Here is a 21,643-nt window from a genome sequence, read left to right as displayed (position 1 = left end):
CCAGCCTCTGCCCTGTGTTGTCACCTCTCAGGTGACAGCTCCAGCCCAGCAGACCCACAGTCCAGTCTCCAGACCTGTTTTCCTTCCCTGTGTGCCCCTGGGATGGAAGGGTATCAGGTGAATGCAGAAGGAAGGGGCATGTGGGCCAAGGTGGGCCTGGACGCTGGGGGGAGAAGGCCTGGGATGCATTCTTCACACCCTATTTGGCCTGGGGTGTGGCAGCCTCTGTCTGTCTCTGGGCCACATCTCCCAGCCATGCATGGCAACGTCTCTCTTTTTTCTTTCCTCTCGGCTTTTGCTGCTTGCCCCCACCAGTTTCGCTACCACCTCTCTCCCAGTCTCTTCCTTCTCTCCCTTCTTTTTTAGCCCTCTTTACCAACTGTAGCCACAAGCCTGGCTAGGCCCTGGTGTGAGGTACAAGCAACCTGGCACCCATGACCTCAGTTGACCCCCTTGACCTCCTCCAACGCCTCTCAATTCAGGAGCTCCCCGCCGGGAGATGGAGGCAGCTTTGAGAATGTGCTGCTTTTCTGGGTCTTTGCTGCATTAATAAGATTCCATGTGTCTTCTCTGCAGGCCAAAGTATAGCCTAACTTGTCCTTGCCTCCCACTCCATGCCTCAGTGAGAAGACAGCTTGGCCATTGTTACATGTCAGCTTTTGAAACATTTATCCCCTGCTGGTGCAGTGGCTCACACCTGCAATCCTGGCACTTTGGGAGGGCCAGCATGGGAGGATTGCTTGAGCCCAGGAGTTTCAGACTAGCCTAGGCAACATAGTGAGACCCCCGTCTCTACAAAAAAATTAAAAAATTAGCCAGATGTGGTCGTGTGCACCTGCCTGTGGTCCCAGCTACTCAAGAGGCTAAGGCAGGAGGATCCCCTGAGCCCAGGAGATCGAGACTGCAGTGAGCCTTGATCGCCCAGGCTGGAGTGCACTGGCGTTATTGGTTGTTTTTTGTTTTGTTTGTTTGTTTTTGAGTCTTCTTTGCTCAGTTCACATTGTCAGATAGAGTTGTCCTTCCCCTTGCCTCAACTTTTATGGAATAACAGATTGAAAACATTTTCTCCTGACTTTAAAATTTGTTGAAAATACTTTGTTGCTATATAATCTCTCTTTGTATGGCTCAGCAATAATTCATTAATTTGGGGGAGGACACTTTAGGTTGATGTCAAGTTTTAATCTACTGTAAATGATGCTGTTGTGAAGCTCTTTGTGCTTACAACCCTGTTCACATTTTACATTATTTGCTTAGACCAGATTCCTAGAAATGGGGTTACTGAGTGAGAGAATGACTGTTGTTAAGAACTCCTGTACCATGAAGCATCCTGTCATGACAATTGCTTTCCTACTGGCCTGTTGTCAGCTCTATGGGCTGAATTTAAAAAAAAAACAATTTGCTTTCTTTTTACTATCAAGAAGTTCATGTTTATTGTGGAAAATTTAGTAAATGGAAAATGTTAAAAAAAAAAAAAAAAAAAAAAGTACATTGCTCATGCCTAGCCTCCAACCCAAAATGACATCTTGGTATTCTGGAGGAATGAGCTGTACACACTCTTTTGTAACCTGCTTTTTTTCCCACTTAGTATTTTGATAAGCTTTCTTTGCTCATCATTAGGTATTCTTCTGTCCCTGCATTCAGGTGTTTGGTTATGTGGACACTTGATTTATCTAACCCAGCCCATGACTGGCTGTGTGTCGTCATGTGGCACTGTCAGGCAGGCATGTTTCCAGGAGGCCATGTTTTGTGTTAAGTACACAGTCTTAGGCTCTCCCTGCCACACTCACCCTGCCATATGTGTCCTTGTCTTGCAGCCGAATGTGTGACCTCTCTGCCATCCCAAAACAATGGAACTACCAGCCCTGACCCCTTTGAGTCTCAACCCCTGACCGTTGCCTCAAGCAAGCCCAGCAGTGCCCGGAAAACACCTGAGTCCTTCCTGGGCCCCAATGCAGCCCTGGTGAACCTGGACTCACTGGTGACCAGGCCCACCCCACCAGCTCAGTCCCTCAACCCTTTCCTGGCACCAGGTAGGCTGTCATCCCAGGCTTCATCCAGCTGCCTGCTGTGCTTGAGAATGGGTGTGCAGCAGGCCTCTCGGGGGCTCTTCCCACTGTGTGACAGGCAAGGGGTGGGACTAGCTGGAAACTCTACATTAGCACACATGCCCTCGCCAGGGCCACCTGGGGTGGGGTGTGGAAGCCGTTGTCAGTTATGTGGGGAGGGTATGGGTAGGAAATAGCTCCTTTCCTCTCAGTTGAGACTGCCAAGCAGAAGCTGTCCCTGACTTGGTGCCCCCCGGTTGTGAGACCCTCAAGGGAGTGTCAGTTCTAAGACAGGTAAAGTAGGGTGGACTGCTAGGGGTGAGGAAGAGCCAGGGTTTGATGTGTAGCACACCTCTCTTGGGAAAAATGTAACTTAGCCCTTGGGTACAAGCCTTCCTCCAGGTCCCTCGCTTATACTCCTGGTGCCAGAGTCTGCCCCCTGCCCTCAAGGCTCCACGTTGGCTGCTGGACAAGCCCCCAGCTGTTCAATTGGGTATCCAGGGCCATTATGGCCTGGCCCCACTCTCCTCCTCCCTCCCTGTGTGCATGAAACCCTTGTGACACCCAGCCCCTTGGCACCCCTCAACCTGTACAGCGCTTCCTTAAGCCCAGGCTGTTACACACTCAGTTTCCCCTGCCTGGAATGTCCTCCCTCCTCTTCCCCAATGAAAGCATCTTACTCCTCCTTCGACACCCAGCTCAGATGACCCCCCTTCTAGGAAGTCCCCCCAGCCCCCTTCCTCACATGTTTCCCAAGGCCTTGGGCATCCCCCAGGGCAGGAATGTGTCACCCTCAAGTGTTCAGCCCCTGACTGGCCCCACCATGTAGGGATCTGAGGATCTTGGGCCACCGTCCCTGACAGTACCTTGCAGAGGAGAATGACCACTGAACTTACAGAGGCTGAGGTTGGGGACCTTTGGACAGAAGTGAGGTGTGTGGAGTTCCTGGGTCCTGGCCAACCCTGAGGTCCTACGATGGGTGAGGACATGGCTGCCCCTAGAGGAGGTGGTTCCTCGGGTAGAACTAGATTAGCTTCCAGGCTCCTCAGCCAGCCAGGAGTCTGTGTCTGCCCCAGGAGGCCTTATGCCTCTTCTGCCCAGAGAGCCCTTGAAGGCCCTGCAGGAGCTCTGGTGGTCATCTGTGTCCATCAGCTCTTGGTAGGCACCTGGCTGGAGGCCTGAGGCAGCTTTGTTGGCTGCATACCAGTCGTGGTTCCTGGGGGCTGCAGCCAAGATGGAGGAGGTTTGGGCAGCTCTGCTGGACATACACGGCCATTCTCCAGGCCACTCAGGGTAGGGCCAGGCTGCCTGGAAGAGTTGGTGCCGGCAGCACACACACTTTTGCAAAGAAAAGCCTTTCTAGTGTGAGGTAAATTCTGGAGACACTGGGAAAGACAAGGCTGCATCAGCTTCTTGAATGCAGGACTTCTAGCCTTCGCGATGTCATATGTGGGTCCCTGGGTGCTTTGTGGGCACTGCCACACGAGCCACACACTGCCAGTCCCATGTCCCCCTCAGCAAACAGAATGAGGGAGCCGTGGCAGCTGATGGCTGGTGAAGGTGTCCTGGGTGCCAGCCCTGCAGAGGAGCCAGGGTGCCCCGAGATGGCCGTGTTCCTGGCATGGCCTTGGTCAGCTTTGTAACGCTGGACAAATCACTTGGCTTCTCACAGCCTCAGTCTCATTCTTAAAGTGCAGATTCATGCAGTCAGCAGATATTTGCTGCCATGGACTCTGCCATGGACTTGGCCGGCACCGTCACGGGTTCTGAGGGCACAGCAGGGACCAGAATACCCGCATGCAGTCCCTGACCTGAGAGCTCAGAAGGCCACACCCTGACGGCTCAGCCTCTGCCCCTTCTTCTGTCTCCCCAGGTGCACCCGCCACCTCGGCTCCTGTTAACCCCTTCCAGGTGAACCAGCCCCAGCCGCTGACGCTGAACCAGCTTCGGGGGAGCCCGGTCCTGGGGACCAGCACATCCTTTGGGCCTGGCCCAGGAGTGGAGTCCATGGCTGTGGCCTCGATGACCTCCACGGCCCCACACCCAGCTCTGGGGGCCACTGGTTCCTCTCTGACCCCGCTGGGCCCTGCAACGATGAACATGGTGGGCAGTGTGGGTATCCCCCCATCTGCAGCCCAGGCCACCGGCACAACCAACCCTTTCCTCCTCTAGTGCCTGGCTTGGGACCCGCCCAAAGCACCTGTGCTGGAGGATGCCGAGCAGGGACTCTCGTCTGTGGGACGGGATCCAAGAGTTTGGGGATTAGGGGTATTAGGGCTTTTCAGCTCCAGCTTCCTGATGAAAGGGCTGTCTTTACAGCCCCAACCCTCGGACCCTCGCCTTCCAAGGCAGGCCCACTTGGCCTGGCCTGCTCTTACCACCTCCTCCCAAGCACTCAGGTCCTGGCAGGGCCCCTCTGAGGCCTTGGATGAGGAGGTGGAGTCATCAGTATTGCCCTTGTCCCCAGCCTCAGCCAGAGGGTCTCCAGGACGTTGCCTGTCCCAGGACTTGGGACAGTGGCCTCATCTTTGTCCTCCCCACCCCCCAGCCCTAGGGACACCCCAGGCAGTCCTGGGTGTGGACACGATGAAGCACCTGCTCCATAAGACACTGACCTTTTGGGGAAGTGGTTGTGCATATTTTATTTTTCTTTGACTCGTGTGAGTTCAAAGTAAACACCACCACCGTGGACAACTCTTGAATTAAATCCACTAGAGCGAGCTTTAAAACTAATCTGAGCATAACCCCCAACGTGGCTCTATGCTTGTGTACCTTTGCACATATTTTGTTTAGTACAGTTTCATATTTGAGTTTGCAAAATTATCTAATAGTCTTTTTTTGGCTAATATTTTTATAACGTGGTTCTTATTTAACTGTCTAGTTTTGATAGAATTTACCAGGTCTGGCTGAATGAAGATATTGGCACGTGTTATTTTAGTGGTTTAAATCCTCTTATTTATGGTTTTAACTCTAAGAAAATTTTAAAAGGAAGAGATGTTTGGATGACAAAAAAAAATGCCTTATTGAAAAACTAAAGCAAATTCTTTATAGGAAGAAAATATGGGAATTTGATTACACATAGATGATGTTTATTTAAAAAAAAAAAAAAAAACTACAACAGCAACAAAAAATCCTAGCCTCCAGTTGCCTTTTCCTTTCATTAACTCCTGTTTTTGGTGAATTACTAAACTGATTGACTTTCAGCCTTATTGGCTAGATCCTGAGCGAGAGGCTATTTTTCTTACTGATATACCAACATCCTGAAAGTTAAAGAAAAAAATCTAATGTATGAATGTGACTCACCAATTTTTATCAACTAATTCCTTTTTTTTATTAAAGGCATGCAGGGATTAACAAGGACTTCTGTTTACAATGGAAATCTGAAATGGAAGAAACATCTTTAACCTTGTGTGTCTGTGATCTCCTCTGTCTTAATCCACGCTCAGGCTAAAGATGGGGATAATGTGGAAATGGCAGTTGTCCTGAGGGCATGGGGGTGGGGGTGCTTCTGTGCCCACGGGTCCCTGGGCAATAGTCCCTAGGCTAAGACGGGAGTGGGGGGCTAGGGGACCAGGGCTGGCCCTGATCCACCTACCTGCTAACTCCAGACATTATTTTTAAATTGGAGACCTAAAAATAATTATCTTATATTTTGGAGATGAAGGAAAAAGTCATTCACCCGGGACAGATTTTTAACAAACATGCATTAATATTACCTCCCTCTTCCAAACTCCTGCTGTCCTCACCTCACCCACCACTGTAAAAGTATTATGTCATGCATTAAAGACCAGAAAAAACTTGCTTTTACCCAGGGAAGGGACATTCCACCAATCCTGTGTCTGGGCAGCTTGCCTGGTGGACGTTTCTGGCCCCTTTTCCACTATGGGAATTTCTCACCTCCAGCTCTTTAAGGGCAGCCGACCACCTGCCAGCCCCTCTCTGGTTCCAGAAGATCTAACCCTTCGCACTAGCGCAGGAGAGATCTTAAATGGTCTCCGGGCTGCTGGGACATGCAGGCTGTGAGTGAGGACTGCACCCACTCATGCTGTTCCTGAGGCCGCCGTCTCCAGTCCCAGCAGCCATGTCTAGAGTTCCTGACCAGCCACCCTCTGCCAGAACTGCAGGCCTGGGGCTGGGCCTTAGGCTCCTGCTGCCATTCGGGTAAGCCGGTGGCTGGTCTCGTCTGCTGGGGGAAGGGTGGGTGGGGAGGTGCAGTGGGATGGTAGGCGGGATGCTTGCCCAGAAAGGTGCTTTCCTTCAGATGGTGCAGGGCCTGGGCCAGCCTTACAGGTCAGTAGACCAGACTCGACTACTTGGGGTCAGTGATTCTTTTGTAACAGAAGAGCCCTTCATGACACGACTTTGAGGCCCCAACATGACAGCCACTGGGCCACCAGGACCCAAGACGACAGCCCCCACCCCATCTGGCACAGGCCATCCCGAGTGCATGTCCCTGTTGCCCACTGCACTGATCATGAAGCCACCGGCCACTGCCATGCATGTTGGCGCCTGTGCCATCATGCTCCCTCCTGATGGGCACTGTGGTGGAGGAAGTCACCCAGCTGTTTCTCAGTCCCAGAGGCCGGTGGCTGGTTTTGAACTTGTGTTGACTGTTGATACTTATTTACTGTATAAATATAATTTATCATTTGTACCATGGTGCGGTTTCTGGCTGTGTCCTTCTCCCACCTCATCTTCATCAGTCCTGTTCCACTGGAGGGGGGTGGGAGATAAAGGAGCCGATTCCTGTGGAGCTTGGTCTGCAGTCAATGAGGCCACCAGCCTGGTCCTAGTACCCGTGTGAGCTGGGCATTTGGTTGCCCCTGAACCTCAGGAAAAGGGGGTGGGAGGCCTGCCCTTGGTGAGGTGCTGAGACTGGTGGCCTGCACGGGTGTGGTAGGGGAAGTGCTAGCCACTGCCCACTTCCTGCGTCCACCCTCCTAATGTGGCCTGGTCACTGGTGGAGACTGCTTTGGATGAGATGGAAGTGACAGTGTGCCGGGTCCCCAGAGGCTTCCTGTGCTCTGCCTCCTCTGGTGTCCATGCTGCAGAAAAGCTGCTCTGGGAAGCCACCTCCTGTCAGCCGGGGCAGCGGAGGGAGGGATTGCGTGGAGCTGCCCAGCCAACTGTGTATTCCTGAGAGGAGGGGCCTGTTGGAGCCACTGGTTCTTAGGTAGCTTGCTGTGCAACAGCTGACCAACACAGAGGGCCTGTGCCTCAGAGCCGCCGACCAGAGGAGGGTAGCGGCGGGAGGACACGTGCACCTCCAGGCAGCAGAGGTGGAAGAGGTGCTCCGGTCATGGGAGGAGGCAAGGCCGAGGCAGAGGCGGCTGGGAGACGCTGATGGGAAGGGTTGGAGAGGCCCTGAGACGAACCTGGAGGGAGGCCTGGGACTGCCCTGCAGCCCTCTGCTCTCTGTGTGAGTGCCTGGCTCCCAGTGTCCACCCAAGGACAAACTCAGAGCTAGGAGGCTAGGGGCTGGTGGCAGGGGGTGCCCGTTCAGTGCAGGGGACAGGAGAGAGAGAAGGGTGTGTGGGATGCTCTTGTTTACGCTGCAGTAACACATCAGGTCTCAGCGGCTTCCCACGGGTTTCTCACAGAAGTCAGGGACTCAAGCCTCTTTCATGTTGAGACACTGCTTTGACAGACAGCCCTGAAGGTAGCTATGAAGGGAAAAATGGACAAGGGCCAAGCATAGATTTCTTACAGCCAGCCCTGGAATTGCCGCACTGCCACCCACACCAGTGCCAGAATTAGGCCCTCGGCCCCCATCCAGATGTGGGGGGATGGGCAAGTGCAGGCTTCTTTTGTGGCGGAGGGCAGGAGTGGGGGAAATGGGCTTGGTTAACATTGCCAGTCCGGGTCACAGCAGACTCTGGCTCCCAGAGAGTTATTTCAGTCTTCTTCTCAAACAGACCATAAGGTCCTGTGTCCTGGGCTCTGTGGGGTATAGAGCCTTCTCCAGCAAGGCAGACACAGCCCATAAACTAGAAAGACCAATGATCTGTGCCCTTCCCCCAACAATAACAACAAAGCAGGGCAGGGGTCGGTCCCCACAGTCCAACTCCATTTGGAGGAGCAGAGAATGGGAGAGGCCCCACAGTGCTGGAAGCTGCAGCAGACTGAGGTCGCCTTGCGGTGAGGAGGGAAAGGATCTAATGGTGCCCTGCTCTGGGCTCTGCCCCCTGGTGGAGAGCTGGCCTTTTTTGTATTCCCTTGGCTGCAGCTCTTGGGCCAAGCTCAGCTTTCTCACCTGCTGCCTGTGGGTGCATGGTTCCGGGCCAGGACCTGTTTTGAGTGAGCCAGAGGCTTCAGTCCAGGCTCATGGGCCTTGCAGAGGCACAGTTCCCTCAAAAATGTGACAGTCTTTGTGCTTCTAATCAGTTCCATGTGCAAATAACTGCATTATTTTGGTCAGAGTGTTATTTGGTGGCCCCCGATGGACCTTGTCTCCCAGTGTGGTCTCCCTTACCTGACGGGCATGGCCATATGACTAGATGGGGCCAGTGGCACGATGGCAGCAGGGGCTTGATAAATGCCTGCACATGGAGCTTGACGTCCTGGCACGTTCTGCTGGCAGCCCACCTGTGGTACTATGAGAAGTTCAAACACGTGGAGAGGCGACATGGGGGAGAACGGAGGTGTTCTGTCAGTAGCCCCCATGAGCCCCAGACAACAGCCCACCATGTGAGTAATCATGTTGGTCAGCTCAGTGGAACAGCTCCAGCTAGAATCAAGTGTAGCACAGCCGCCTAGCTGAGCCCAGTCTCCTATAGGATCATAAGTGATAAATGATAGTGGTTTTAAATGACAGTTTTGGGGTAATTTGTTACACAGCAATAGACAACTCAAGGACACACATAAAATTATTTCTTAGACATAAGCTGCCTTATTTCCTTGCTGCCTTACCTCTATGCTTCTCTCAATGGAGCTACCATGAGGCCATCTGGGATCATGATGGGAGAGCCACCCCCTTAATTCCATATTTACCAAAAGACCAAGTTATTTTGTTCAGATGATAAGTTTTATTACGCCTTTATTATTGTTCAAAGGAATTTTCAATCTTATTAGAGTTCTAGAAAGTCTCCTTTTGCAATGTTTTGATGCCAATTTTTTTTTTTTAGATTCTTTGTTGCCTTTCATTTCTGCATGCAAACTAGCCAGTTCTTTCCTCCTTACTGTGATAGCATTCTAAAATGCAGTCAACAGTAGCCAACTCACACTGCACATCCTCTCTGGTCTGTCCCTTTCCCCTAGAGCTGCTGGCTCTGGGGCACATAACCTGCCTCCCAAGTTAGCAAGAGAGTCTTAGCAAATGTGTTGTATTTGCATAATACGGATCTCCTGCCGTCCAGCTTATGAGCTGTATTCTTTTTGCCTGCCACGCAGCTGCTTAGCCAATGACACTTTGTTTTTTCTGTTTTTTGGCTGCAGCAGAAACCCACTCCTTATTTCCATATCATTTGCAATAGAATAGGCTATGCAGGATCAAATAACCTCAAGCTCTCATTGGCTGCACACAGTATCTTACGAATATTTCTCACTCACAAAAAGCCTGATGGAGATGTTCCTGGCAGTGCTCTGCAAGCTGGGGTGCCCAGACCCAGGCTCCTCCCTTACGATGCCATTGTCTTCAACGTGTGCCTCAATGGGTGCCATGGACAAGAACGAGGAGAAGTGCTCGTGCGACACTGAAGTGGGTCAGACCTCTCAGTGGTGAACATCCTTTTCATACTTTGCTTTGGCTAGAACTACTCACATGGACCCACGTTGATGCAACGGGCCTGGGAAATGTAGTCTTCGGGTGTGCCAGGAGAAAAGGGAGATAGTCTGGTGAACATGCGGCTTTGTGACAGTGGCTGACAGCACGGACAGCAAGTGAGAGCGGACCTGCGGGCCGTATGCCTCGACTGTCCTCATGGAGGGGGTCCCACATGCCCAACCACCCCCCAACCCCGGCTTCCCAGGCACTCACGCCTTCAGCCTCTAAATCTCACTGCATCATCTCTTGCCTTGACTGGGCAGGGATGCAAGGAGCTTTGTGAAGTGGCAGTGACATTTCTGTGCCTTTGGGGCTGGGTTGTTCATTCTTTTTCTTGAGATGGAGTCTCCCTCTGTTGCCCAGGCTGGAGTGCAGTGGTGCAGTCTTGGCTCACTGCAACCTCCACCTCCGGGGTTCAAGCGATTCTCCTGCCTCAGCCTCCCGGGTAGCTAGGATTACAGGCGCCTGCCACCTGTAATGCCTGGCTAACTTTTTGTATTTTTAGTAGAGACGGGGTTTCACCATGTTGGCCAGGCTGGTCTTACAGTCCTGACCTCAGGTGATCCGCCTGCATCAGCCTCCCAAAGTGCTGGGATTACAGGCGTGAACCACCACGCCCGGCCTGGTCGTGCATTCTTAAAGTATTCTGGGCCAGGCGCGGTGGCTCACGCCTATAATCCCAACACTTTGGGAAGCTGATACAGGCAGATCACCTGAGGTCAGGAGTGGAAGACCAGCCTGGCCAACACGGTGAAACCCTGTCTCTACAAAAATACAAAAATTAGCCAGTTGCAGTGGCACATGCCTGTAATTTTAAGCTACTCAGGAGGCTGAGGCAGGAGAATCACTTGAACCCGGGAGGCAGAGGTTTCAGTGAGCCAGGATTGTGCCACTGCACTCCAGCCTGGGCAACAGAGTAAGACCCTGTCTCACAAAAAAAAAAAAAAAAAAAAAAAAAAGTTATGTATTTTGTTGTATGTAAATGTCCTCTCAGAAGAACACACTACAGCCAGACACTGGATTCTGGTTAATGGTAAGTGTGCTAAAACATACGGAAGGTGGAGTCCTGATGTCATGGTTTATTCTAAAATGCAATAAAAGTAGGATGGATTGAAGCAGGGATGAATAGTTGGATAGATGTGAATATGAAAGTATGGAACAGGAAATTGGTAATGGTAGAATCTAGGTGGTGGGTATGGGGTGTTCACTGTAAAATGATGTCAGCTTTTCCATGTTTAGACATTTCAGTAATGTTGAGAAAAACCGGAAAATTAAACATAACCAGAAGAGGGTGACTTAGTATTTCCCAGCTGCTGACAGGCTGGACAAATGGGGCCTGAGGCTTGAACATGCACGCCACAGGCTAGAGGCTTCAGGGAAGAAGTTTCAGGTCCCCTTTATGTGGACCAAGGCCAGTGGCCTGGGTGAGGTGAGGCCATGGACAGAGAAAACAGCTTTCTGGAGAGCTGTGATAAAATGGGGCAGAGGACAGGAGCAGCTGGGGGTGCTGGGCTTTTGCTCTGTGTCATCCTGTGACAGATATGGGGCACATGTGGAGGCTGGTGTACAGGAGCCTTTGCAGGAAAACTCACGATGGAGGGAGATGGGGAGAAGACCCTTGAGAGCACTGCATCTCCCACATACCCGAGCCTTGTCCTCAGGTAGGGTCAGGAAGGCAGCTAATGTGGGGTCGTTGTGGGAACGGGAGGGAGCGCCTCAGGCTAAGCTGGCAGGGAGGGTGCCGGAGGTCTGAAGAGACAAAGGCTGTAAGTTTCCTCAGAGAATGCATGAGGGAGTTGTCTAAGGAAACATAGACCTGGGCCATGGATGGAACGTGGGCCGTCGTGGCTCTAGGGACTCAGGCAGGTGCAGGGCAGGCGAAGGAACAGCTGGCTGTCACCAGGGTGGAGACTCTGCCAGGTAAGCATAAACGAAGGATGGAGGGCACTATGGGGAAGTGCATGCAGATGACCAGGAGTTCTAAACTGGGTTGGGAGGAAAGCAAGGAAAAAGGGGCTGGTCCAGGGGCTTGGAGGGCCTGGTGGTTTGAAGAGCACAGGGAAGTGCCACATGAGGAAGGGCCTGGCCTGAGGGAGGGATGCCTCGATCTAGACCTCGGAGGCAGTGCCTTCACCAGTAACAGGAGATATGCCTGGCTGTGAGGGGTAGAGGTGAGGATCGTTCCAAGTGAGGAGGTTGAGGAAGAGGCAAGGACACACCCCTGCTCTAGGCTCACTGCACATGTGGAGTGGGAGGAAAAAGATTCCACTTAAGAGGGCTGCAGGGGACTGAGCGGGCTTCAGTAAGGCCAGAAGGCAGAGGGAACTTCCTATTCCGAGAAGATGGTGGGAATCACAGGAATTTTGCTGCCAACAGACCATGAGTTCCAGAGCGCACAGTGAGTTCTGGGGAGGGCACGGGAGTGCTCGTGAGATAAAGAGCAGAAGAGGGTCAGCCCAGATGGTCTCAGGGCAAGTGCCCATGACAGTCCAGGGCAACATGGGCGAGGCTGGGAGGTGGGTGTGTGCCAGGAGCCTGTGGTTTCTCTTGGATCCCGCTGAGGGCAGTATCTAGGCTGGGGCACCATGTCTGCCTAAAGCTCAGTGGCAGGACAGAGAGGGCCCAGGGCTGCCTTGTGAGGTGCCAGGGGTTCTTGGGAAGGTAGGGAGGCCCAGGGCCAGGGCCCCCAAAGTAATGCTAAAGGGGTTCTGCTTCCAGAAGGGCCTGGACAACCTCAGAGGTCAGGGTGTTGAGCCAGGGGGCTCACCTTCCTCTCCTGCCAAGGGGCTGCCAGAAAGCTGGACCCCAGCCAGCAGCCTCCCACCTCTGGGAGGTTTCCAGCCCCCATCCTTGGACTGTGGGTAGGGAGGAGCAGAGAGGGGAGTGGGCAGGCTGAGGGTCTGCCATCCCCCAGGTACCTCACCATCCAGCTTCCGCTAACAGGGTTTTCTCCTTGCCAAGGGAGGCTGGCGGCCAGGAGCATGGCTGAGTGGGTAATTCTACTTAACCCCCAAGCCTCCAAGGAGGGTGCCATGCCCAGTTCAAGGAACAATGTGTTGAGGTATAGAAAAGGCCACACAGCTGTGAGTGGCAGAACCTGGTTATGTCAAAGCTCCCATCCCAGATGCCATCCTGCTGCACAGTCGGGTCTTCTGGCAGCTTCCATGGCACAAGGGGTAGGGACAGGGAGAGCCCTGGAGGTGGGGCCAGAAAGGCCCAAGAGCTCCCAGCTTCTGTTGGGGAGGGGCTAAACAGGAGAGAAGGCAGCCCCAGGCCTAGGCTCTCTGAAAATGAGACTTTATTATATAAAACTATCCTGTGTGCCCCCAGCTCCCGCCACCAGGCTGCCCTTCAGGCTGATGGCCAGCCGCCTGACTCCGGGAAGGCAGCCCTTCATTATCAGAAACTGTGCAGCCTGTGGAGCCTTCACTGGGGGAAGCCCTGGGGTGGGCTGGGCCACGACACACCCTGTGTGTCCAAAGGCCCAGTGTCGTAGCCCAGCTTCCTCATGTCCTTGGTCACCACGTTGAAGAGGAGGGTGACAAAGCCCTGAGAACGGACACGGGTCACTGGGGACAGAAGGACAGCATCAGTCAGGCTGGGATGGGGCAGAGACAGACCCAGGTTGATCTGGGAATCTCAGCCTCAGTGTTCTCATCTGTAAAATGGGGACAACAGCGCCTGCCCCATGCCCCTCACTGGGAGGTAAAGGGGCTGCCAGGACAGGCAGATATGACAAACCCTCTGTGCTCCAACCAGGCCCTCATCTGGAAAGATTTGTGGGCTAACTCCCATGTGCCTGGCATGTCCCCGGCATTCCCCCAGCCCTGGGCCCATCTACTCCCAGGTTCTAACCTGTCTGGGGGCTGAGGGTAGAGGAGGGGAGGGAGCTTTACCTTCCCGGCCTTCACCCTGAGCCACCACCTTGGGGTCTGTGTACTCGGGTCGCCGCCCCGTGAACCAGCTGGGAACACAGAAGAACACAGGTAAGCAGGGCCCCACCTGGGCATTCCTGGCCTTGGACGACGCTGGATGTGGGCTCTCTGTTCAGAAACCAGCACTCCTGCTCCAGCCGCACCCCATCCCCACCAGGAGTCAGGCCCTAAGCAGAGCCTTCCTGGTGGCTGGGCTCCAGCGTGGTGCTGTCCCTTGCCGGGGTCACACAGCCTAGCCAGGCCTCAGGCGTTCTGTGGCCACGCTACCTCCGCTGGCCGGTTAGGCTTTTCCATCTCTGGCTTCCATGGGTTTGGTTCACTGGGAATGAGAGCTCAGGGAGATTCTGGGGTGGGGGTGCTGCCTGAACCCCCAGAAATCCCAGAAAAGTGACAGCAGCTGAGGTGGGGGAGGGGCGGGGACAGTGTGACCCTTCAGCCTTCCTGGAAGGGGGCCCTACCCCAGAGAGTCTGTGGGGTGGGCAGCAGGGCCAGAACTGGCCTCCTCAGCCTTGCCTCCCACTAGTGTGGGGTCCAGGACATGTCACTTCCCATCTTGGCACCCACCACAGGCCCTGCCAGGGGTGGCACACAGCCACCAGGCTGAGCATGTGCCCTCCCTAGCCCCAGACACCAGTCGGGCTGGGCGGGAGGCCAGGAGGCCGGGGGTGTCAGGCCCCGCCGCCGACACACCCACGCGAGCCGGAAACAACCAGGAGCACTATTCCCGGCCGGGTGGGTCCGGCAGCCGCGGGCTTCGCCCCGCCGGGACTCGCGGCCGCGCCTCCTCTGCACCACAGCTCCCAGGGCCCCCTGCAAGGACACACCCAGCCCCCAAAGGTCACTGGCAACCGTGGCGACACAACAGCCCACACACCGCCCTCCTGTCTCTGAGGTGGGCACCAGCGCTCACCTGGGGCTGCTGCAGAGGGGCCCAGGCCAGGGAGGGGCTCCCGGCTGCTGCAGAGTTGGCCTGTGGAGACCACAGCCAGGGAGCACTGCCCACCAGCCCCCAACCCCAAGGAGGAAGCCAGGGAGCGAAAGCCAGCGGGCGCTCCCCAAGGGGAAGGGATGGGCAGCCACAACCCCTGCGCCAGTTTCTCCTTCGGGAGAGTGAGGCTCTCACAGCACCCACCTCACAGGAGGCTGTGTGTGAGGACAGGGGCCTGGGAACGTCCCCATTGTGCCCAGTAGATTCCACCCCGGCGCTCACATGGAGCTCCCGTTCCCACTGACTTTCTTTCCTGGGGTCCGCCCGGGTGGTCTGCTTAGCTGGCTGGGGTGGGAGAGACAAGACAGACTGTTCTGGGAGGGCATTCCAGGCAAGGACCCGAGGCAGGGAAGGACCCCTCAGGCTGGAGGAACTGAGGCAGATGGGAAGCAAGTGGGCAGGGGCCATGACGTGGGCAGAGCCCGACCACCAGCCTGGCAGCATTCTGTTTGAAGTTCATCGTTCATCCTGACAGAGGCAGAGCCCGGGCGGGTTCTAGCAGGGGAGGGGTGCAACCCCAATTGTGTTTTAGGAACACTGTTTTTCTTGCTGTGTGAAGACCTGACTGGAGGGGTTGCAGCAGGCTGAATGGCGGCCCCTCAAAGACAGCAGATCCTAGTCCTGGGAAACTGTGCACGTGACCTTATGGAGAAACAGGGTCACGTGCACTTTGCAGATATGATTAGGCTAAGGATCTTGAGGCGACTATCCAGGTGGACCCTAAAGGCCATCACAAGTATCCTTATCAGACAGGGAGACAGAGGAGGTGGCCCTGTGACTGTAAAGGCAGGGGGACTCGAGTGGTGAGGCCATAAGCCAAGGAAGGGTGGGGCCACCAGAAGCTGAAAGGGCAATAAACAGAGTCTCCGCTAGAGCCTCAGGAGGGAGCACAGCCCGGTGGCACCTTTCTGGGCCCAGTGACCTGGATTTTGAACTCTGGCCTTCAGCACTGTGAGGACATACATTTCTGTTGTTTTCAGCCATCACATTTGTGTGTTTTGTTGCAGCAGCCACCATGGAAAACGAATTCAGGGGTCAAGAGTGTTTGAGGCAGGCCCTGGGCCAGCGCCGGAGGATGTGGGGAGAGGTTGGGAGAGGGGTGGGGATGACCGAGGTCTCAGTCTGAGCAAGGAGCCTCCACATTTGGGAAGATTATGCCAATCAAACTGCCTTCACTAATAGACCCTTTCCCCAGTTTTTGTAATCCAAGCACATACTGCCTTGCCCAGTTGTGAGCCCCTCCACAGGGGCTGTGAAACCCTTTCCTCAGCGAGCAGTTCCCTGAAGGCCCAAAGTCCTCCTTGGAGCTGTGGGCGGTGGAACAGGGTTAACAACCCAGCTGGGATGGCTGTGTGGGTCCCCAATCCCTTAGGCCTTCCCAACCCACTCATGGGCACTGTCTCGCTGCCTCCCTGACAGCTTGTGGCATGGGGATTGTCACCTCCAGGTGATACTGGCCCAGGTCATCTGGGAAAGAAGTCCTTTGCCACCAGGTGGCCTCCCAGAAGGACTCCTAGGGGCAGTGGGCACACAAATTCTCAGGCTGAGGTCAGCGGAGACCCTGCCGTTCCTCCCCTGCACGGCTCTCAGAGCTCAGTGAGGCATTCTCAGCCCTGAGGCACGATGCTGTCCCTCCACCCAGCAGGGCTCTGGCCTGGTCTCACGCCCAGTAGTGGCCAGGCTCGCAGGGGCTGCTTGCTGGCTGCTGCCCTGGAACCCAGGGAGTCCTCCATGTTCCGCTTGTGCCTCACTGATCTGCTGGGGGGTGGCAGAGGCTTGCTGCCCAACTGTGCTAATGGGCCTCGAGTCAGAAGGCCAGGGCCCAGCTGGCCCTCTAAGTTCCCACTTGGATGTGGGCAGGAGTAAGAGGCCTTCCTGCTGGGGCTGCATCCAGGCATCCCCTGGGCCCTCTTTGCAGGCCCTTGTGTCCTGGCCCCTGCTTGCCTCCCTGATGTCTCCCTTATTCTGCCTGGCTTACCACTTACTGGCCACACTGCTGTCCTGGCCACACCGCCATCCTGGCTTCTCCTAGCATGCTAAGCTCATGCTGTCCTCAGCCTGGCAGGCACTGTTCCCTGTGCCTGGTGTTCTTCCCCGGCTCTTCCCTCCACACTAAGCCTCTGCGCAAATGTCAGCTCCAGCCAGAGACTCCCACATGTAAAGCCATTTATCATGATTACTGTTCCAAGGTGTCTGACTCATACTGCTATATCCTCTTGTTTCCCACCTTTTAATGTCACATTATGTCATGAGTATTTTCCCATCTGACAAGAGTTTTTCCTCTGCTCCATCTGACACAAAGATTTTTCACAGGGCACAGGTTAAAATTGCCCGGCCTTCTGCTACTAGAACAGGGCTGAAGGGAGCCCCGTGACTCAGCACTCCCAGGGGACCTGTTTCTATTTGTCCCCAGTGGGTGCAGCAGCTTGCAGATATGAGGAGGTGACCAGGCACACACTGAGGGGTAGAATGGGACATCCATTCATCCAGTAGATCAGAAGGAGGGGCTGGGGTTATGGGTGTAAGACTCACCTTGTAAACTTCTGCATTTTAGATGTAGATTCTGGGACAAACATGGGGATGGTCCTTTTGTGCCTGAAACAAATGTTTTTGCAGACAGACGTGCTGAGTAACAGACCTTCCTGAGCCTCCGGGGAGAAGAAACACTCAGATCAGGCCAGTGCAGCTGCAGTGTGGGCCAAGTCAGGGCCAATGCCAATGAATCCAACCTGTGCTGAGCACCGCTGTGTCTGGGCAAGGTGCTGAGCGCCGGGAGACAGCCTCATGGAGGTCAGAGTCCCTTGGGGTCTTTTCTTTTCTGCGGCCCATTACCTCCCCACCCCACCTGGTGTGTGGCTGGCACCAGCCATCCGAAAGGTTCTCCTCCCAAATACAGGCTACACCCCCCCCCCCCAGCCACTAGGCTGAGCTGCCCAGGCCCCTGGGGACCCCAGAGCATTCCCAGCCTGAACCTAAGACAGAAAACGAGGTGAGGTCTGTCCTAGGACAAGCCCTGCCCAGGGCCCAGGTCAGAGTGAGGACCTACCGGCCAGGTGAGAAGGGCACGTGCACGGCCCCATAGCCTCGAACCACATCATTCCCGAACACATCTGGTCCATACACGCTGAGCACGATCTGCGGCCCTTGGGAAGGACAAGGCAGGGGGTGGGCACGTGAAGACACACAGGGGAGGTACAGGGGAGACAACAGGGTGTGTCCGGCTGAGGGGGCTCAAAGGATGGAGCTCAAAGTCCTGGGGCGGCAGGCTTGAGAGGGGACAGGAGCAGGCATGGGAACCCAGACTCTGCCAAAGACTTCTGCCCACCCTGGTACTTCCTATGTCTCCACTGAGGCGTGGGCATGCACTCCACACCCCTTCTTTTTTTGTTGTTGAGATGGAGTCTCTGTCACCCAGACTGGAGTGCAGTGGTGCTCACTGCAAGCTCCGCCGCCTCCCGGGTTCACGCCATTCTCCCGCCTCAGCCTCCCTAGAAGCTGGGACTACAGGTGCCCGCCACCATGCCCGGCTAATTTTTTTGTAGTTTTTTAGTAGAGACGGGGTTTCACCATGTTCGCCAGAATGGTCTTGATCTCCTGACCTCGTGATCCGCCCACCTTGGCCTCCCAAAGTGCTGGGATTACAGGCTGAGCCACTGCGCCCGGCCCACACCCCTTCTCACCACTGCGGAGTCCAGGGCCCACTCAGTCACTCCGTGTACAAGGAAGCACTTCCGGAGGCCTTATTGTGGGCCCAGGGCCCCAGCTATGATCAGGGCTGACTAAGGGCCTCTGCTCTCTGGGTGCTCCCTTCCTGGTGGAGGCAGGCTCATGGGACTGGGGTGGCGGGGGCTCATTTTGGGGGTGTCTAAGAGAAGTCAAAGAGAAAACAAAAACCTTCTGGGCATTCTCCTTTAAAATATTATAGGTATTATAATAGGTGTGGTTGTTTTCACCATCGAAACACCGCTTCGTGTTGCCATCGAGGTGCATGAGGCGCTTTCACCTCGCCAGTTTCAGGTGAGGCACCAGCCTGCTAGGCTCTGATCCTGCAGCCGCAGCTGAGGCAAGTTGGCCAACCTCTCTGCCCTGTTTCATCATCTCTAAAACACACGAAATAGAACCTAACACATAGTAAGTGCTCAGTAAATGTGAGGGAGAGGTTTGTGCCCTTACCATTATTACCTTCCACCAAAGTTAACCATCATTCTGAATTTTATGAAACTACCTCTTTACTGTTAAGACTTCACTGCCAAAGAATGCATCCCAAAGCTGGTAATTTACTTTTACCAATTTTTTTGAAACTTTATACAAAAGGATTTATACAGTATGTTTATTTTTGTGCCCAGCCTCTAATCCAAAATTATGTCCATGAGATTTTCTCAAATGGTTTCCTGTAAAGGGGTGTGTTCATGTTCAATACCATGTTAACATTCTGCGTGGGAATCTGCCACAATGACCGTTCATTCTAGTGCTGATGGACACGTGGGCTGCCCTTCCTGTGGGGGCCACGCACACAGTGCTGAGCACCATGGTGCAGGCTCTCGGTACTTGCGTGCGCACATGTCTGTTGCGCACACACCCAAGAGGGACACTGCACAGGGCCCATGTATGTTCCCTCCCAAAAGGTAACACCAAGCTGCCAGCATGGTCCTATCAGCCAGCACTCCCCCAGCAGTGGTATCTGATTCCTGCTCCTCTATACCTCACCAAAACATGACATTACCAATCTTTTAAATTTGGACCATCCCAGTGCGTGAACAGTGGTAGCTCACTGTAGCTTTAAATTACATTTTCCTTCATTTTAAATTTTTCTTACTGAAATAAGGTTGAGACCTTTACCTGTTTCTTGGTCACTTGGATGTCCTCTTTTGTGAAGAACCTACTTAAGTTTCTTGCCCGGTTTTCTACTGGATGGTCTTTTTCTTTTTACTTCATTAAAAACATGTTTTTTGAGACAGGGTCCTGCTCTGTTGCTCAGGCTGGAGTGCAGTGGTGCAATCATGGGCTCACTGCAACCTCAACCTCTTGGGCTGAAGTGATCCTCCCGCCTCAGCCTCGCAAGTAGCTGGGACTACAGGCGTGTGCCACCATGCCTAATTTTTAAATTTTTTGTAGAGATAGGGTCTCACTATGTTGCCCAGTCTAGTCTCAAACTCTTGGGCTCAAGCGATCTTCCAGCCTCAGCCTCCCGTAAGTGCAGGGATTACAGACATGAGTTGCCTTGCCTGGCCTTTTTCTTATTGATTTATAGCGTGTATATGTGTGTGTATCATGGTACTTACCTTTTCACTTTTAGTGATGTCTTTGGATGAACATAAGCCCTTAATTTTAATGTAGTCAACGTCATTGATCTTTTCCTTTAAGGAGTCCTCCCAGAAAATCTTCTCTTACCCTGATATCATGGCTATAGTCCTCTGTGCTACATATCCATCTGAAATTCACTTGTGCGTATGAGGACAGGCTGAAGTTTTTTCCTATGTATATCAAATTGTCCCAGCACCATTTATTAAAAAGAACAGGCTGGGAGCAGTGGCTCATGCCTGTAATCCCAACACTTTGGGAGGCTGAGGTAGCAGATCACTTGAGGCCAGGAGTTGAAGACCAGCCTGGGCAACGTGGCAAAACCCCTTCTCTACTAAAAATACAAAAATTAGGCCAAGTGCGGTGACTCATGCCTGTAATCCCATCACTTTGGGAGGCTGAGGCGGGCGGATCATCTGAAGATGGAAGTTTAAGACCAGCCTGGCCAACATGGTGAAACACTATCTCTACTAAAAATACACAAATTGGCTGGGTGTGGTGACATGTCCCTGTAGTCCCAGCTACTCAGGAGGCTGAGGCAGAATTGCTTGAACCCAGGAGGCAGAGGTTGCAGTGAGGTGAGATCGTGCCGCTGCACTCCAGCCTAGGAGACAGAGCAGGACTCCATCTCAAAAAGAAAAACAAAAACAAAAACAGAAACAAAAATTAGCCAGGCATGGTGGTGCATGCCTGTAATCCCAGCTACTTGGAAGGCTGAGGCACCAGAATCGCTTGAACCCAGGAGGCAGAGGTTGCAGTGAGCCAAGATCGCACCACTGCACTGCAGCCTGGGTGAGAGAGTGAGACTCTGTCTCAAAAAAAAAAAAAAGAAAGAAAGGACCCTCTTTCCCCTCCTACTCTGCAGTGCCACCTTTGCTGAATTGATGGTCTACACGTGCTTAAGTCAGTCTTGGGGATCTCTATGAATCTGTCTCTCCTTGTCCCAAAATTACATTGTCTTAAGTATTGTGCTTTATAATTGAAGTTTGCTATCTGGTAGAACAAGTTATATTTTGACATTATAAAGAATATATTTGGTTGGGCGCGGTGGCTCAAGCCTGTAATCCCAGCACTTTGGGAGGCCAAGGTGGGGGGATCAGTGAGGTCAGGAGATCGAGACCATCTTGGCTAACATGGTGAAGCCCTGTCTCTACTAAAAAATACAAAAAATTAGCCGGGCGTGGTGGCAGGCGCCTGTAGTCCCAGCTACTCGGGAGGCTGAGGCAGGAGAATGGCGTGAACCCGGGGTTTCACCGTGTTAGCCAAGATGGTCTCGATCTCCTGACCTCATGATCCGCCCACCTTGGCCTCCCAAAGTGCTGGGATTACAGGCTTGAGCCACCGCACCCAGCCAAGAATATATTTTTAAAATATCATTTTCTATTTATTGTTGGCACACAGAAAGCAACTTTCTGTCAAGATACATTGATCTTATATCCAGAATCACGCCAATCTATTAATTCTAACAATTCATCTACAGATTATTTTGAAATTCTACATAATCATGTTGTCTATGAATATTTTGTTCTTCCTAATTCTTATACCCTTTATTTGTACAGTGTTGACGGTGATAACAAGCATGCTGATCTCAGAAAAATCTTTCAACATTTCA

General features: G+C 53.4%; 2 protein-coding genes across 8 annotated transcripts in view; one reads left to right on the top strand and one right to left on the bottom strand.

Annotated features, from left to right (window-relative positions):
* Positions 1-6,704, top strand: part of EPN2 (epsin 2) — a 99,382-nt gene extending 92,678 nt beyond the window's left edge. For all 5 annotated transcript variants that reach the window (XM_010361163.2, XM_010361165.2, XM_010361164.2 and 2 more), the window contains 2 exons: positions 1,815-2,030; positions 3,919-6,704. In XM_010361163.2, the coding sequence (XP_010359465.2) occupies positions 1,815-2,030; positions 3,919-4,217 (515 nt within the window). In that variant the 3' untranslated portion in view covers positions 4,218-6,704. The remainder of the gene's footprint in view (positions 1-1,814; positions 2,031-3,918) is intronic.
* Positions 4,662-21,643, bottom strand: part of B9D1 (B9 domain containing 1) — a 29,452-nt gene continuing 12,470 nt past the window's right edge. Inside the window, exons 4-7 of one of the 3 annotated variants that reach the window (XM_030923453.1) lie at positions 17,777-17,873; positions 17,263-17,325; positions 13,704-13,771; positions 4,662-7,708 (exon numbers count right to left, since the gene is read on the bottom strand). In XM_030923453.1, the coding sequence (XP_030779313.1) occupies positions 7,668-7,708; positions 13,704-13,771; positions 17,263-17,325; positions 17,777-17,873 (269 nt within the window). In that variant the 3' untranslated portion in view covers positions 4,662-7,667. Of the gene's footprint in view, positions 7,709-13,083; positions 13,377-13,703; positions 13,772-16,937; positions 17,188-17,262; positions 17,326-17,776; positions 17,874-21,643 lie in introns of those variants that run through there. The other 2 variants (XM_010361162.2, XM_030923454.1) reach the window with 2 other exon arrangements.

Source organism: Rhinopithecus roxellana, chromosome 19 (genome assembly GCF_007565055.1).
Source record: "Rhinopithecus roxellana isolate Shanxi Qingling chromosome 19, ASM756505v1, whole genome shotgun sequence".
NCBI classification, from domain to species: Eukaryota; Metazoa; Chordata; class Mammalia; order Primates; family Cercopithecidae; genus Rhinopithecus; species Rhinopithecus roxellana.
Note: the sequence above shows the minus strand (reverse complement) of the source record. Positions and strands in the feature narration are given on the sequence as shown.